The sequence below is a fragment of the Dipteris shenzhenensis genome, chromosome 24 (assembly GCF_047967505.1).
Source record: "Dipteris shenzhenensis isolate YYH24624 ecotype China chromosome 24, Dip_SZ_1.0, whole genome shotgun sequence".
NCBI lineage: Eukaryota > Viridiplantae > Streptophyta > Polypodiopsida > Gleicheniales > Dipteridaceae > Dipteris > Dipteris shenzhenensis.
Window position 1 is genome coordinate 1,820,638 of NC_141619.1, and position 16,994 is coordinate 1,837,631.

The 16,994-nt window shown below is 45.1% G+C and overlaps 1 protein-coding gene across 1 annotated transcript in view; it reads right to left on the reverse strand.

Annotated features, from left to right (window-relative positions):
* Positions 1-891: 891 nt before the first annotated feature.
* Positions 892-16,994, reverse strand: part of LOC147886083 (187-kDa microtubule-associated protein AIR9-like) — a 227,735-nt gene continuing 211,632 nt past the window's right edge. The window contains exons 32-37 of the mRNA XM_087395940.1: positions 14,839-14,994; positions 14,573-14,704; positions 14,207-14,265; positions 14,085-14,117; positions 13,844-13,984; positions 892-1,267 (exon numbers count right to left, since the gene is read on the reverse strand). Of these exons, the coding sequence (XP_087252066.1) occupies positions 1,109-1,267; positions 13,844-13,984; positions 14,085-14,117; positions 14,207-14,265; positions 14,573-14,704; positions 14,839-14,994 (680 nt within the window). The 3' untranslated portion in view covers positions 892-1,108. The remainder of the gene's footprint in view (positions 1,268-13,843; positions 13,985-14,084; positions 14,118-14,206; positions 14,266-14,572; positions 14,705-14,838; positions 14,995-16,994) is intronic.

Here is a 16,994-nt window from a genome sequence, read left to right on the forward strand (position 1 = left end):
TCTTGATGGTGTTCCTGATTGTCTATAGGGTTTTCATAGGTCATTGTGGTATTTAGACATTGAAACGAAGAATATGTATATAAACATTTATTGTTAAAGGCTATAAAAATATCCTTCAACCATCACTTGAACGAGAACTTTTTAGAAGTCACCTGCGGTCCTTGTAACTCCTTGGTGCTTCTGTAAAATCTATCTTTGACAAATTTCACTCTTACTACAAGGAAATACAATTAGAGCTTACAAAGAGAATACAAATCAAATAAAGAATCTTACTGCTTTTACAATGTCTTTTGTCGTAGTAATGATGGGATTTGACATCTTGATCTCTTGTTCTAAATTCTATTGTTCAGGTTTTGTACGAAAATCTTTTAGCCAAGGAGGTTTAGTACTACAGTGGCAATGCTTGACTTGAGAAAAACAATTACTACAGATATTCAAAATCATAGCTTCCCTTGAACTTGTGTTATTTCCACAAGCAAGCAACCTCTACATTCTTTAGATTCATATACAGATTCTATTTTTCATTCGTCCCAACAGAGTATCAGTTTTAGATTCTTTCTTTTCTGTTATCTAGTGCAATATGAAGGCAAAATCAAACAGGCAGGTTATAATAGCAAGAATAAGACGTCAGCAACGCGCAAAAAATAATTAACTGCCTATTTTGGACAATGCTGCTCTCGTTTAGGCCTGCTGCAGGCTTTGCAGATTCCATCTGTGCACTCTTTACATTGCAAAATGGTATTTCGAATTCCATTGGATCAGCCAAGGATATGCCATTATATCACTTTTACTGAGATACTACTAGATACAAGCAATTCTATCCTTTGAAAAGTAACGCTTATTGCAGCATCAGCGGCCCTTAAGGTTCAAGGAAACTCCATTTCATTAGTATACACGAACAGTAATTTAAAATTAGATTAATTTCAGCAGTTACATAATTTAAGAATTCAACATTTTTCATTAGTGTACAAGAAGATTAATTCAATGTTACATATAATTTGGAAGTAATTTATGTGACAACCCCATTTAGTTACTGGCCAAGAAATTTCATCGATGCCTGGGGAGTATAAGATGTATAATACACTCACAAGTCAAAATCGTGCAGGGTTCATATCTTCATAGCTGTTCCATTGAATTTCTGCGCAAATCCCCTCAGTACAAGAACAATTACATCTCGAAGGTTTCTTGCTTGAACCATCAAATCTACTTCATTTTCATTGTCAATCACAAGTTTGAGCCGGTGTTGATCATTATGAAAGATTTCAACCTGTCCACAAAGATGTTGAGTACTGTTAATTATTGGATCAAACAGATCATCAGTGTTTGAGCGTGGTATACTAGTACAGTACAATGGAATTGAAACTGTTTCTATATCTAATACTTCAAGCCTATAAGAAATGTGCAAGTGCATAGGGTTTGGCAAGTTCAGTCTGGACCAGAGTTCAATTATTCTCAGCCCATCCTTGGTGAGGAATGCAGCATAGTTCCACACTATCCTTCATCAAACTAAAACTACTATACTTGAGTTGCCTCTAAAAATTAAAAGCTTTCCTCTCAACCATGGAAAATACTTCTTAAGCAAAGTTGATCACAAACTAAAATGGAGTATTTTTCATTTCTCCTTGCAAAATAGTAAGGCAAAGCTTATCTCATCATGAAGCAAAGTTTCAAATCAATCAGCTGGGAACACAACGAAAAAATCCCAATGCATGAAGTACCTGAATGTAATGAGCAAACCAAAGGGATGGACATGATATACCACTGTATCATTAGGGGACGTCTTGAGCATGAAAAGATAATGGCCCCACCTGGTTGGTGAGTAAAATTGTTGGCACATGATGCATACACACATTCTCATTCATACAGTCATACATACAAGACTGCAAGGGTCTATAAGACCGGAAATAGGTACAATCAATGGAAAAATCTGGTATCGAGTGCTGTGGTGGCATCTCCAAATGCAGAACATACAAGGTCAGCCTAGTAATGAACTACATACAAGGATGTAAGATAGCATAGGACTATGTTTGTTCACTGATCCCCTCGTGAAGAATTGTGGTGGCATCTCCAGAGTCCAGATACGGAAACATACATGAAGATTGGCCTATACGCTTTGGATGCAAGGACTCGGATACGACAAGACTGTGTGCTCAAAAGGGCCAACTCCTGTATCTATTCACTGATATCATGTAGAAGAAAATGCGCTGCCATGCTGGAGACCAGTTCTATATAGCATGCTGTAAAAGGGTGGAATTTCTATGTTCTCACAACTCAATGACTCAATCAACGTGCCCCGCACGTGAGGCGAAGGAACCACAACACGAGGGTGGAGGTGGGAAAGGATTCAAATGCAAGGGAATATGGAGAGGAACATGGAGAGGGTAATTATCATAGAAGAGAACATGGAGAAAAGAAAAGAAATTCTATTAACGTCCACTAGAGACCAAAAGGTCTATGGGACAGCAGGAAACCCTCTAGTACAACTGCTTTACGGAGGGCGCATGGTGTTGGTGCAGAGACAAGACACACGAGGAGTGAGCAAGTGCAAATAGCAATGATTGGAATGAATGATTGAGAAGATGTGACTAAAGTCACATCATATACATGGATAGGGTTGTGCTTGCTAAGCACACCTTGCAGGTCACATGGAAGTGTGCCTGCCAAGCTTGGGGGAAAAAACCTCCACTAGCTGAAGTAAAAAGTGCCCCGGGCCTACACCTAAGGTGTCACCCTACACTCCCAACACATAGGTGCTAACAAACCCCCCTGGAGTGAAGTGGTGACAATGTACAACGCAAATGTGATATCAATCACCAAAAGGAAGTACGTTCAGAAGTTTGCGAAAGCCTTCGAACTTCTCACAAGACAATGCTTTGGTGAATATATCTGCCACATTGTCATGTGTAGGCACATAGATCATGCTGATTTCTGAGGCAGACAATCTCTCTCTGACATAATGATAATGAACCTCAATATGCTTTGTGCGAGCATGGCAGACGGGATTCTTCGCAACTGCCAAAGCACTCTGACTGCCTGTAAAAATAGAGGTAGCAGACTCCTGTCTCATACCCAAATCAGCAAATAATCGCCTGAGCCAAACACACTCAACGGTGGTTGTGAAAGCTGCCCTGTACTCAGCTTCACAACTGGAAGTGGCCACGGAGGGTTGCTTCTTACTCAACCAAGAGATGCATGACTGCCCAAAGTAGAAGCAAAAACCTGAAGTGGACACTCTTGTGTCAAAGCATCCTGCCCAATCGGAGTCACAGAAAGCATGCAGCTGTGGATCAGCCCCCCTGGGAAAGAATAAACCAAGGTGCATAGTACCGTGCAAATAGCGGAACACCTGCTTAACAGCTTGCCAATGCTTAGTTCCTAGGCAATGCATGAATCTGCTCAATAAGGAAACCCCAAACTGAATATCTCGCCATGTATTGCACAAATAAATCAAACAGCCCACAGCCTGCTGGTACAATGTCTGATCAAAGGCATCTCCAGAATCTTCAATGCTGAATTTCATGCCAGGCTCCACAGGAGTTGCAACTGGCTTGCAATCCTGGAAAGAGAACCGCTGAAGCAACTTCTGGATGTATTTAGTTTGTTTCAGAACAATACCATCATCCCGTTGTATAAACTGAATGCCCAAATAAAAATGCAAAGGGCCCAGATCACTCATCTCAAATGAGAAATGTAATTCAGCCTTGAAGGCTGCAATATCTTGCTCATTGGGGCCTGTGAGCAGCATGTCATCAACATATAAAACAATGACCAAAAAAATATCCTGAGTCCTCTTAACATAGAGGGTACTCTCAGTTGGACTGTTGCAGAATCCCTGGGCAACCAAATAAGTGTGTACCTTCTCATTACCAAGCTCTAGGTGCCTGCTTAAGGCCATACAGAGCTTTGCGAAGCCTGCACACCAAGTGTTCCTGACCATCCTGCACAAATCCACGAGGCTGTGTAACATAAACCTCCTCATGCAAGTCTCCATGTAGGAACGCTGTTTTGATGTCCAACTGTGTAACATAAACCTCCTCATGCAAGTCTCCATGTAGGAACGCTGTTTTGATGTCCAACTGATGTACTTGCCATCCATGATGGGCTGCCATGGCAATCATGCATCTGATAGTGGTCATGCAAGAGGCAGGGGCAAAGGTTTCATCAAAATCAATATCCTTTTGCTGAGCATACCCTTTCGCAACGAGTCTTGCTTTGAAGCGGTCTACTGAACCATCAGCCTTCCGCTTAATCTTGTAAACCCACTTAGTACCAATGGCCTTTTTGCCTGGAGGCAATTCAGCCAAGTGCCATGTTTCATTTTGCATGATAGAATCATATTCTGAATGCATGGCTGCCATCCAATTACTATCCTCTGCAGCATCCTCAAATGTCAGAGGTTCTTCATCACTGCATGTGCTCTGAAAGGCATAATCAGTAAACAACCCAGATGCATGATGAGATTTTGCACGAGTCCTCGCAGGTAAAGGAGTATGTAAACTGCTGTCCCGTAATGTTTCAATCAGCCACCTGGGCACCCGTTTGGATGACTGAATGGCTGTCCTTTCCTCATCAACTGCCTGGTCAATATTTGCCTCATCCATAGGCATATGTGGTTCAGCCACAATAGGCTGATTAGGTGCTGTATCGGCCTGCGTAACAGCATGGGGAATCAAACTGGAATGTTCTGAAAATGAGGGACCTTCAGTTGTCATGGGCAGCATTTGTTCAAACACATCCCTGGAGTAGACATCAGGCTGTTTTTGACAGGACAGCAATGGCTGAGTGGAATCCTCAGCAAAAATGACATCTCTGCTTGTAATAATCCTCCTGCTGGAGGGACGATACAGCCGATACCCTTTGCTTTCAACACTGTACCCCACAAAAATGCATTTGAGAGCCTTATCATCAAGTTTAGTATGATGTTGCTGTGGCACATGTGCATAGGCCAAGCAACCAAATACTCTGAGATGAGCAACAGAAGGCTTTCTACCATGCCATGCCTCATACGGGGTGAGATTATGCAAGGCCTTTGTGGGACATCTGTTAAGCACATAATTTGCACACATGAGAGCTTCCATCCAGAACCTGTTGGGCAAACCTTTGCCTTTGAGCATACATCTACCCATCTCCATTTCCGACCTGTTTTTCCTTTCAGCCAGCCCATTTTGCTCTGGGGTGTATGGAGTGGTACACTGATGGATGATGCCTCTCTCTACAAGATATGCATGAAATTCCTTGGACATGTATTCCCCCCCTTGATCAGTGCAAAGTGTCCCCACTTTTTCTGAGGCATAATTCTCAGCCTGAGTAATAAAATGTCTGAATTTTGTAAACACCTCTGACTTCTCCTTCAATGGGTAGAGCCACGTGAAACGAGAGAAATCATCAATGAAAGTGACAAAATACAGATATCCCCCGATAGATGGAGTCCTCATAGGACCACAAACATCACTGTGTATAAGCTGTAATCTCCGGACAGCTCTGACAGTCCCATCTTTGGGAATCGGTGTGCGATGCATCTTCCCCAAGATACATCCCTCGCATACATGGCGAGTCGGAGTATGTATGTGTGGCATCTCGGACACCATTTCATGGCTGTGTAAATGCAGCAAACTTCTGAAATTGAGACGGCCAAATCGAGCATGCCATAATTCAGCATTTGCCAACTGTGATGGGGTGGTGGTGAATAAAGCATCATGCAAAGCACTCTCATAGTGATCAAGTCTATAAAGTCCGTGGCATAAAGTTTCAAAAGTCACAATTGTATCACCATCACTAATGTCATGTACGGTGCATCTGTCATCCAAAAACTTCACCATTAAGCCACCACAGGCAATGGCTGAAACTGAAAGCAAATTCTTTTTGATGCCAGGCACCCATAGCACATCAGAGAGTGTAAATGCACCACCATTTGCTGCGGTAAGTACAATCTTTCCCACTCCTTGCACAGGATGGGAGGAGTTGTTGGCACATGTCACCGTGCCTCCATGAGAACCAGCTGCATAAGATGTAAACAAATCCTTCTGTGAGGTAATGTGCTTGCTAGCACCACTGTCAAAATACCATACATTGGCATCACTCACAGATAGGCATGCATCATGAACAGACGGATTGTAACTGCATAACACTGTAAAAGCCCATTCCTCATCATGGGAGGATGTATAAGTGTAATTTGCAGCCTCTTTGTTATCTGACTTGGGGACATTATCCATCACTGCCATGCTGGCCTCTTTGCTCTTTTCCTTCTCAAGCCTCTTGCAACATTCATTAATGTAATGTCTTGGCTTCCTGCAATAGTTGCACTTCCCCTTTTTCTTGGGTTTATCACCCTCTTTTTCATACTTGCTAGATGGCTGGCCTGCATCTTTCTTGGGCTTGCTGCCCCCCTGAAACGCAGCCTTACCTTTGCCTTTCTGGCTGGCAATAAAAGCCTGATCAGCCACACGCATCACGGTCCTGTTATGTCTGGACTGCTCCTCTTGCAAGAGTACAGAAACAAGCTCATCGAAGGTAATCGAATTGGGATTACCCTTCATCAAGAGCCGCATAGTAGTGGACACATTCTGATATGCATCGGGGATGGCCTGCAACATTGTAGAAACCAACGAGGCATCCGGAATAATCTCATCCACACATGCTAATTGCTCCTGTAAATCCTTTACCTTCGTGAGATAATCATCCATGGAATCACCATCAAGCATAGGAAGAGTCTCCAATTTCCTCTTCAAGTATGCCACACGGGCTTCATTCCTGACTTGGTATAAGTTTGCCAAACTTTCCCAAGCTGCCCTTGCTGTTTTGCATGACCGGATGTGAGGAATAATGCTTCTTTTAACAGAGAATACAATCAAGGCATGTGCATTGGCATCCCGGCCATCCCATCGACTCTGCTCTGGAGTAGGTGCATGTGATATCTCTGTAATCCGAGATGACTCACGCTCTGAACTGGGTGAAGGAGCAGGTGCATGTGGACGCAACTGAGTGCCATCTACAATGCCCCAAAAGCCTTTGGCCACAAGCACATGTTGCATCATGTACGAACAGCGAGGATAGTTGGTGCCATCCAACTTATCTTCTGCAGAGAGCAATCCAAAAACATCCCTTTCTGCCATTGCAATTGCACAAAATTTCCCCAAAATGCAAAAATCCCTCTGATTTTGCCCTAAATGACTGTGTACCTGAAAATAAAGAGAAATACCCCGAGGCACGCGGGCTAAAGAAAAAACACCAGCACATATCACACGGATAGAGAACTCCCCATACCAAAACAATCCCTTTGTGGTCACCACGTAGGTAGCTCGACGTGGGCAACGTATCTGAGCCAAACAGCCAGGTGTAGGCAGCGTGTCGACGGCGCAGGTCACGTGGCAATGGCGTTGAGTGCGCTGGAGCAGTTCAATGGCGGAGCGCTCAGGCGCTTCCACAAGAGTGATGGCGCAAATCAATGGCGGAGCTTCACGTGCAGACAGCTCCCCGACACATGCTGGCTGGACAGCAGCAACACGATCAAATATCGCAGCACCACGAACAGGTATCCAGGCGCAGCTCTCAGGCGATGAAGGGCAACTGCAGGTTACGCTTGAGCAGAAGGGCGACGATGCAGGTCACGGGGCAGGCGACGGCGCACAACAGCGTGTGACGACACTTCCACGCAGGTAGCTACGATTGGAAGACGGGCGACAGCCTGTTCAGGCTGGAGCTACTATGCATGGGCGACGGCCAGGAGGATGGCAAGGTAGCTGGAGCAGACGATGGCTTTCACGACGCAAGGCCCGCCCGGTGCAAAGGCGTAGTCGTCTGAGTCTCCACATCCATGGGGCAGCAGCAGCCTCCCGTCCAAACGTCGTGCACACGCAGCTCCACAAGCAGGTAGATGACGGCGTTTCGACGCAGAGAGGTAGGCAGCGTCTGTTCTATGCTTTCACGTCCACGGAGCAACAGCGACAGCTCCACGGCAAGAGCTCCGGTTCACATGCTGGGCAGATGCGGCAGCAACGGTAAGTGATGGTGCAGGTCTGGATGGAGCGGCTACCTCCAAACGGGATGATACAGGTCTCTACGACGTGCAGCCAGCAGCGTAGAGCTGGGCTAGAGCGGCTATGCACAGGCGACTATCACCATAGGCAGGGCAAAGCCGAGCATCAGGCTCCACGCTCAGCAGCTTCACGAGCAGCAACAGCAAAGGCGCAGGGCTGCAAGGTGTAGCAACGTCCACGAGCTTGGCGGCCGCGACTGGAAGAAGATGACTGCACGTAGAGTAGTGATCTCACAGGTTGTGCTCTGATACCATTTGTTGGTGCAGAGACAAGACACACGAGGAGTGAGCAAGTGCAAATAGCAATGATTGGAATGAATGATTGAGAAGATGTGACTAAAGTCACATCATATACATGGATAGGGTTGTGCTTGCTAAGTACACCCTGTAGGTCACATGGAAGTGCATGCCAAGCTCGCGGGAAAAAACCTCCACTAGCTAGAGTAAAAAGTGCCCCGGGCCTACACCTAAGGTGTCACCCTACACTCCCAACACATAGGTGCTAACACATGGCAGCTCCCAAGGAGTGCAAAAGCAAACCCCATTTATTTAGAGTACTTACATAATAGTCTGAAAGAGTAATCAGCCATACATTAGTTTAAGACAGAGTCTTTTGGTTTTGATTTAAACTCTCTGATTAGGGCTACGCCTTCATGGTAAACTGCCCATGAGAGGGGGAGAGAGGGAAGGAAACATATAGGAACAAAATGAGAGGGAATGGAGGCAAAAGTAGGTCCGTAATATTAATCCAAGGCACCGAGGCTATATACAAAGAGAGGGAAGGACTAAGGAAAAGAGTTTCTACATAGAGAGGTGTCGAATGTAGAGGCAGCCTCAACATCAAAGAGTGATCTCTTTTTATAGGCCAAGGTCTCCTCAATAAATTGCCCCTCCCACATGCATAGTGAGAGGGGGGCACCATCCATGTGAGCAAGGAGGTTGCACACTGTCAATTGCCAGCAAGAATATTTTGCCTCAATTCTCCATATAACTCAAACCCCCCTTATCTTACATCTATGATACCCAATGGCTCTTTCCTAATTTAATAATATACACAAGCATCTAGGAGGATAGGTGGAGGGCCGGCACAAAGATGCTTGCCATCTCATCCTTACTCATGTACTAAAATATTCCTAGAGGTAGGGTTTGCACAAGATTTGTTGCCACCTCAACCTCTTTTACACATTTTATATTGCGATCCCATTGACCTTGCTCCTAGCTCACTTAATGTTGCCATGGGTCCACCTATGTGGCAAGATGCCCATTTAATGCATCATCCACCTTTCCCATATCTTATTCTAGATGGACCACACTTGCATAAACAAACACCAAATGCACACAATATTTTATAGCCTCCACCTACCTTAGGCCAAATCACATTATCATCCTCAAACTAACACCAAGCACACTATAACATATGGAATTTTAATTCCTATGCCAGTGCCAATGCCTCTCTGTGTGTCTGAGGTCTCCTGTGGACGTTAACATCCATTGTCATGGTTCCCCCCAGCCAAGAATGGCGGATTCCTCGCCATGTCTTTCCATCGTTCATCTGCACAATGCAACTCCGCGTTGCAATCTTCATAATTAATCTCATAATTAATCTCGTGATGCAACTCGATACACATCATGCCTACGCTACGCCTTTGTCCGTTGAGTTTAGATTTGATGCCATCGGCAATGCTCCTCACATCCCTCGTGTCCTCACGCACAGTCTCACCGGTTCCCAGCTGCGTTGTCATCGTGCACTGCTCACACAGCTACCGACCTCCACGTCTTCACTCCAGTTTGCAGTAGCCTCTCTGACCTTGGTCCTTCCGCGTCATGTACCGTTGTCCCCTTGATCCTTGCTTCCCTCTTTGCCCTTTGGAGTGGTACCCATCCTCCGCTCGCATCCTTGCTTGCGCCTCTGGGTGTGTCCCACTCATTCTCCGATCGCGTCCCACTTGAGCCCTGCTCGCACATCCTTGCGCTTGCGTGCTGACGACATCCGCTACCACTTTGACGTCATCCCTATCCTGACCTCCCTTTGTGACCTTTGCCCTTGCCAACCAGGTGTTCGCCCATAACGCTCCCTCGAACAATGCGCCCATCACACTACTTTTGGAAACGTGATGTTCGATCCATAGCCTTGACCATCATTAGCCAATCATAAGTCTGCAATATCCCCTCGAGCTCAATGCACCCATCACACTAAACCTTAGAAACTCCCATCCGTATGTGGCAATGGCTCCAGTCGGTTGCCCGTCGCTCTCCCGAAAATCCGTCTTCTTAATCCATCGCGCTCGTCTCGCGACTTGGCCCTTGAAGACAATCTCTCACATTCATGCATCTGCGGCACCTTGGTCTTGAGATTCGTCTTCCTTTGATCCATGCGCCTTAGCCGAATCCCGAGCTAGCTCGCATGTGCCTCATATCCATGCCAAAAACCCAACATGAGCGGTCCTCCTACGTTCGGATCTCACATGCCATGCTCGTCTCCTCAAGACGATCCCCATGACAAGGTCGCCGACTCCCACTCTCATGAGTTGCGAAGCCCGAAGCAACCGCAACCTCTTAGGGTTGTGCCAGGAGCGTCTACGTTACTAGTTCGACATCCATGACAATCGGGGTCCAAACCAACCATGAGGACCTCCTCGACTAGCTCGTACTCGACCGCATCTTTGGCCCATAACCTTTCATCCATGCTCTCCGCGAGCCTCCAATGTCCAATGCGCTCGTAGCCAGCCTCTCCGCGAGTCTACACTCTCGAGACCCCCTTGGCTTTCTTTCCAAAACTGCTTTTACCAGCAGCCTTTCAGGCCAAGCTGATGTGCTAGGATCGAAGAGGCGCTCGTGCTCTTCGCAACGGCGTAGGTCTCGCCTCAAACGGAGTCTGAACGACCAAGAAACGTCCATTTCTGTGAGCAGCCCCATAGCCATGCTAGAACCTCAACTCTGGCCCCAGGGGTGTGCGGGGTGTGTGCTGTGCATGCCAGTTCACCTGGCCTCACTCTCCTTCACCTCTCGTTCCGTGCTCTCAAGCCCACCCACGTTCTGGTGTGTGCATGTGCGTAACGCTCACGAGAGACCATCATGTAAAATACCAATGTTATTCATCATACAAGAGGTCGGCACCATGCCTATGAGGAAGCACCACCTCCAATATACTCTCCACCGTCCTACTCAGTTCATGTCCTCATGGACCTAGTTCAAGTGCCGTGTAAATTTATACAAGGGTCCGGCCCATCATTATCAACTGTCACACCAGTGGTCCCTCCTATACTCACCCGCTACTCTAGTGTACAAACATTTACACATTCATTTACAAACGGTGCTTCCATAGCTCATTCCAAAGCCAAATTTCCACGGTGCGTCCCGAATATGTGTTGAGATTAGTTGAGTCCGTTTCTCAATCAACCTCGTGATACCTTGGTGACGATGTGCCATCGGATCTTCCCTTTGCTTGCCCGTGTGCAACTCCACGTTGGCCATTGTCATGGTTCCCCCTAGCGGATTCCTCGCCATGTCTTTCCATCGTTCATCCGCACAATGCAACTCCGCGTTGCAATCTTCATGATTAACCGTGATGCAACTCTGCGCTACTCCTCATACCACCGTTACCAAAACTGACTTACCCCTTGGTTCCGCTTCATTGGAATTGACCTGTTCGAGATGCCTCCTGCACCTCGCTTGCGCTTCGATGTTTGAGTGAAGATCTCGATACACATCCCCTTGTGTTCTTATCACCAACTCATTCATCCCTGCTCTATGCCTTTGTCCGTTGAGTTTAGATTTGAGGCCATTGGCAATGCTCGTCGCATCCCTCGCGTCCTCGCTTAAGTCTCACTGGTTCCCAGCTGCGTTGTCGTCATGCACTGCTCACATAGCTACCGACCTCCACGTCTTCGCTCCAGTTTGCAATAGCCTCTCTGACCTTGGTCCTTCCATGTCACGTACCATTGTCCCCTTGATCCTTGCTTCCCTCTTTGCCCTTTGGAGTGGTACCCATCCTCCACTCGCATCCTCGCTTGCGCCTCTGGGTGTGTCCCACTCATTCTCCGATCACGTCCCACGTGAGTCCTAGTCGCGTCAACTCACGCTTGCGTGCTGACGGCATCTGCTGCCACTTTGACGTCATCCCTATCCTGACCTCCCTTTGTGACCTTTGCCTTGCCAACCAGGTGTTCGCCCATAACACTCCCTCGAAGAATGCGCCCATCACACTGCTTTTGGAAACGTGATGTTCGATCCATAGCCTTGACCATCATTAGCCAATCATACCTCTGAAATATCCCCACGAGCTCAATGCACCCATCACACTGAACCTTAGAAACTCCCATCCGTATGTGGAAATGGCTCCAGTTGGTTTCTCGTCGCGCTCTCGAAAATCCGTCTTCTTGATCCATCGCACTCGTCTCGCGACTTGGCCCTTGATGACAATCTCTCACATTCGTGCATCTGCGGCACCTTGGTCTTGAGATCCATCCTCCTTTGATCCATGTGTCTGTCTCACAACTTGCTCCTTGAAGACAAAATTTCCCGCATTTGTGTGTCCGCCACACCTTGGTCTTGAAAACGTATCCACCTCGGTTCTCGCCATGGTGCCTCTCCCATGACTCTCCCCAAGGTCTTCGCCTTGGTGCCCGAAGCCTCCCGCATCCGACGTGGTTTGGATGCCCCGAACTATGCTCTGAAGGAAAAGTCATCATAAGCAGTGACACAGGAGTCAAGCAAGGCTGCCCCCTCTCACCAACTCTCTTTGGTCTGTTCATTCTATTAGTTATATAGTCCTAGTATGTATCGGTGTGATAATAATAATCGAGCTGAGATGCCATGTGCACTCCTCGACCCTCTGGCTTATCCAGATGTTGACATTTTGTACTTTGTCCCATAGACCCATGAGGTCTCCTGCAGACATTAATATGAGTTTCTTTATTTCTTTCTCGTGGTCAGGGAGTATACCAGACCTATGAAAGAGAAAAGGGTCCAGAGTAGAACACATCCCATAAATGTAAACATGCACAAGTTCTCTCTTTAAAAGAGAGAAAAGACAACCCACTGTCTCTTACTTCAGAGAATCCGTCAAATTCTGCCCTTAACAGACAGGTGGCTGACTCTCATTTGAATCTGAGAGTTGAGTGACTTGAGGATGAGCATCCTAAAGGTGTCTGCTTCAAGTGAGGTGTTGTCAAAAAAATATCTTTCAAGATTCAACACCAACCCTGCAAGGCCCATGGAGGAGGCTGACCATCTAGTTCAGTAAATTAGGCCCAATAAAAACATACCAATTATAATATCACACTCCACGGCATGCCATCATGCAGGTAGTATCTTGGTCATGGGGGATCAAAGGGGCCCATGGGTCCTAGGCCCAATCAATTAATAGAGACTAATTAGTGGTAGCAAGACCTAGAAAGATCATGGCACAAAGGATATGAGGCAGATGGTGGGATTACCAAGATGCATTGGTCATTTTGCATCTTTACAAATTATGGCTACTCTTGAGGCTTCATGTCACTTATGGTATGGTTAGATGTTATGCATTCTTTTTAATTGCATCATTCATTTTCTCTCCATTCCTTCTTTATGAATGTCTTAAGGGCTATTCCATCTTTGTATGGTAACAGGTTCAACAAAAGAGGGGCAACATGGGGGAAAGATGAGAGGAGATCAGAGCAATAATTATGCCAGACATTGTAATTGCCTAGATGGTCTGAAAAGTACAGGGCCTGAATCCATAACTTAAGAAAGATTCCGAGGGATGACTCTGAATCGCATGTTCAATTGTCAAAGGAAGAGATAAATATGGAAACACACAATACTTACACGAAAGGGAGGGGCATAGCTGCCACGAATCTCTGTATTTGGAAAGGATGTCTTAGATCCTGGCTTGACAACTTTGAATCTTTTCTTGTTCACATCTAGCACACGCCTTTCTAAGCTCCCAAGGCCTTGCTGTGCTTGTGCCTGTTATTATACAGATGTATATCATAAAACGAGAAAGGCTTTCCCTTGATAAAGCAATAGAGAGCTACTGCTTAAGGAGATCATTAATACAGGTGTATACCTTCGAGGATGACTGATCTCGATCACGAAGAGCCTGTATGGAAACAAATATAAAATAAAGCTCAAGACACAACTCCATAAACAGAAGGGGGGAAACCTGAGAGCAGAAATGAGAACCGTCACCTCAAACTTTACAGCCCCTAGCTCCAGCTTTTGCTTCACTTCCTTTGCAACTTCAGGCTCTACACAGCACATCATAAAAGACAAATTATCAGAATTCTTTCCCACTAGCCCAGGGAACTATAGAGGTTTCCTGGATTTAAAGTATCCGATGCAAGAAAATGAAGCCAACCCAGCCTCTGTTAAGGATTTAAAAAACATATTTTGGTTCAGAATGATCCAATGACTTTATTAAGAAACAGTGACTGAGATGCGCCTGAAAAGGTCAGCACTGTTGTACAAATCAAAAATGACAAACTATCATACTGTTTTAGAGAAGAAAAGTGAACCACTCAAGCACAACTAGAAATACACGCTTGAGATACAAACCAACAGTAATAGGGTCTGTAGAAGCAGATACAGGAGCACCCCCAACACCATCCTCACGAACAGGAGTGTATACTGCGACAAGTCTACAACCCACATCGTCCACATTGGCTTCATACATACGGCCTACTTCACCTGAGCAAAGCCACAAATTCAGAAAACAATAAATGAACTTATAGAGTTGCAATTGCATGGGTTTTTCTTCATAGCCCACATACCACCTGCCAGGAAAACTTGCAAAAGACGAGGGGAGTGGTCAAAATGCCTACCCATGATAGGGATAAGATCTGGTCTTCCAGCCATTGCACGAAACCATTGAATCATACTTTTCCCTTCTCTTCCCCCATTGTAGATCCCTCGTACTGCATAAAGATTTGTATGGTATCCCCGCCCTTCAATTTCCAACTTGTCCATTTTCGGCATTCCTACACACAAAGTTCACAGTCAAACATGAGATAATGCCAATAATTCCAAAAGAATACATTCAGATAACGTTTACTTCTTCACAGAATAAGCACCTCATTCTTGGGATCGAGTGGATTCAAAGATTCTTAACATGTTGTGGAAACCATAAGTGAAACTTCTTTGATGTGTGGAGGTTATCAAATGCACATGATGTGAAATGCAATGGCCAAAACAAACATTGAAAAGTCCTATGAATCGAACAAATACAAGATACTTCTGTAGCAGTAGCAAAGAACACTCTAGAATCTCAATACAGCCATCCCATCCTGGAGATTTCCATCTGCCACAAGATTTTATTGCATCAAATAATTATGTTTCAGTGAAAGGGCCTTCTAGCTCCAGAGCTTGTGCAAGAGTAGCAATGGGAAAGACATACTGTAAGAGTTGGCTCCTTGCTGCAAGAACTGCTTGTGAAGGGAAATCTGCAATCCCGTACGGTCTAGAAAAATGAGCAACACATGCTGCAACAAGTGGTGCTCTGGAAGAAGTCCAAACCCCATCATACATAAGAGCATGGAAAATATTTGCAGATTGCCTTTTTGAATGCAAGTTTTTATAGAATTCTTTGGATGAACAACCTTTGTCCAAGAAAGTTCTCTGTCTTGCTCGTCTCCCATTTAGTTAATTTTTCTATGATCATTACTTTGTATACACTATCTAGCCTGACAAAGAGATGTGCTTTCGTCCCTAGACAGAGACCGAAAGTGACTAAGCTCAGACAAAGATTGACTAGTAATTTTTGCCCGAGCAACAATGTCTCTCAACGTCTTCATGTAGTTTTTGCCATATTCCCAAATGACGGATTGCATTCTAGCAACAAAAGCATCCCAAGCATATTCCATATCAATGAGACTCTGAGGAGAAAGAGGTTGGCAAGCATCATAGATCATTGCCTTGTAGGCATCATGCTGTAAATAATTATTGTTTACAATAAGCAGCCTTCTTTGAGAGAGTCTATCATCTAGCATTTCATGCAAAGAAATCCTCAGCCATAAAGGGGCATGATCAGAATGTGTGAAAGCATAATCCACCCACATTTTTGTAGTGACTCGTGATATTATCATAATGTTGCAGGTTGATCCTATACCAACGATCTATTCGGGTGTTGGCATTACTTGGGCTGCTGTCACAACCAGTCGTACTCTCTTCCATGAAGAGGATATTGTGGGTTTGTTGTCCTCTCAACAGAAGTCTTTGTCACCTTAGGATAGAGGCCTTGATGCTTAGGTGGATATGCAAACTTGACTCAATCTTGATTCAGCTGTAGGTATATTGTAAATATGCTCTCACAAATCAAATGTTTGACACTTCATGTACAAGGTTTGTGTGATGCTAGGAAATGGAAGTTAATTTGGGTGTATCTCAATAATTTCCGCCTGATATAGTGGCTCTACAAGAGCACAATCAGCATATGTATGCGGGACAACATGGTCACTTTCATGGCTATGACATTTTTTATGCTGGACATCATTCTTTTTCAGGTGTGGTATTCTTGGTTAAGCATGATCATCAGCCAACTTCTGCCTTCAATGACATTCATGGTCGAGGGATCGTTATGTAGTGCCTTGTAGAAGGAGAGATTCTTGAATTTGCTTTAGTTAATGTCCCACAATCACCTCATGGTAGAGCATAGTCACAAGAAACGTTTCGTCTGTTTTGTCGTTTCACTGTTGCGACAGGTTTTGTTTCGTTTCGTTTCGTGTTGTCAAACGAAACGGATAGGTTTCGAATTGATACTTAATATATACCCTTATAGATACAAAAAGATATGTTATATTTAAGTTAGAGTGAACAAAGAGAAATATAAAGTCAAGATACTAAAAGGAAATCAAACATAAACACCTTGGATTCTAGAAAAAATGGGGCAAAAATGTTTATTTTGATTTGGGCGAAACAAAGGTTTCGTTGAGAGCGTTTCATCCTATTTCGAAACATTTCGTCTGTTTCACGTTTCGAGGTT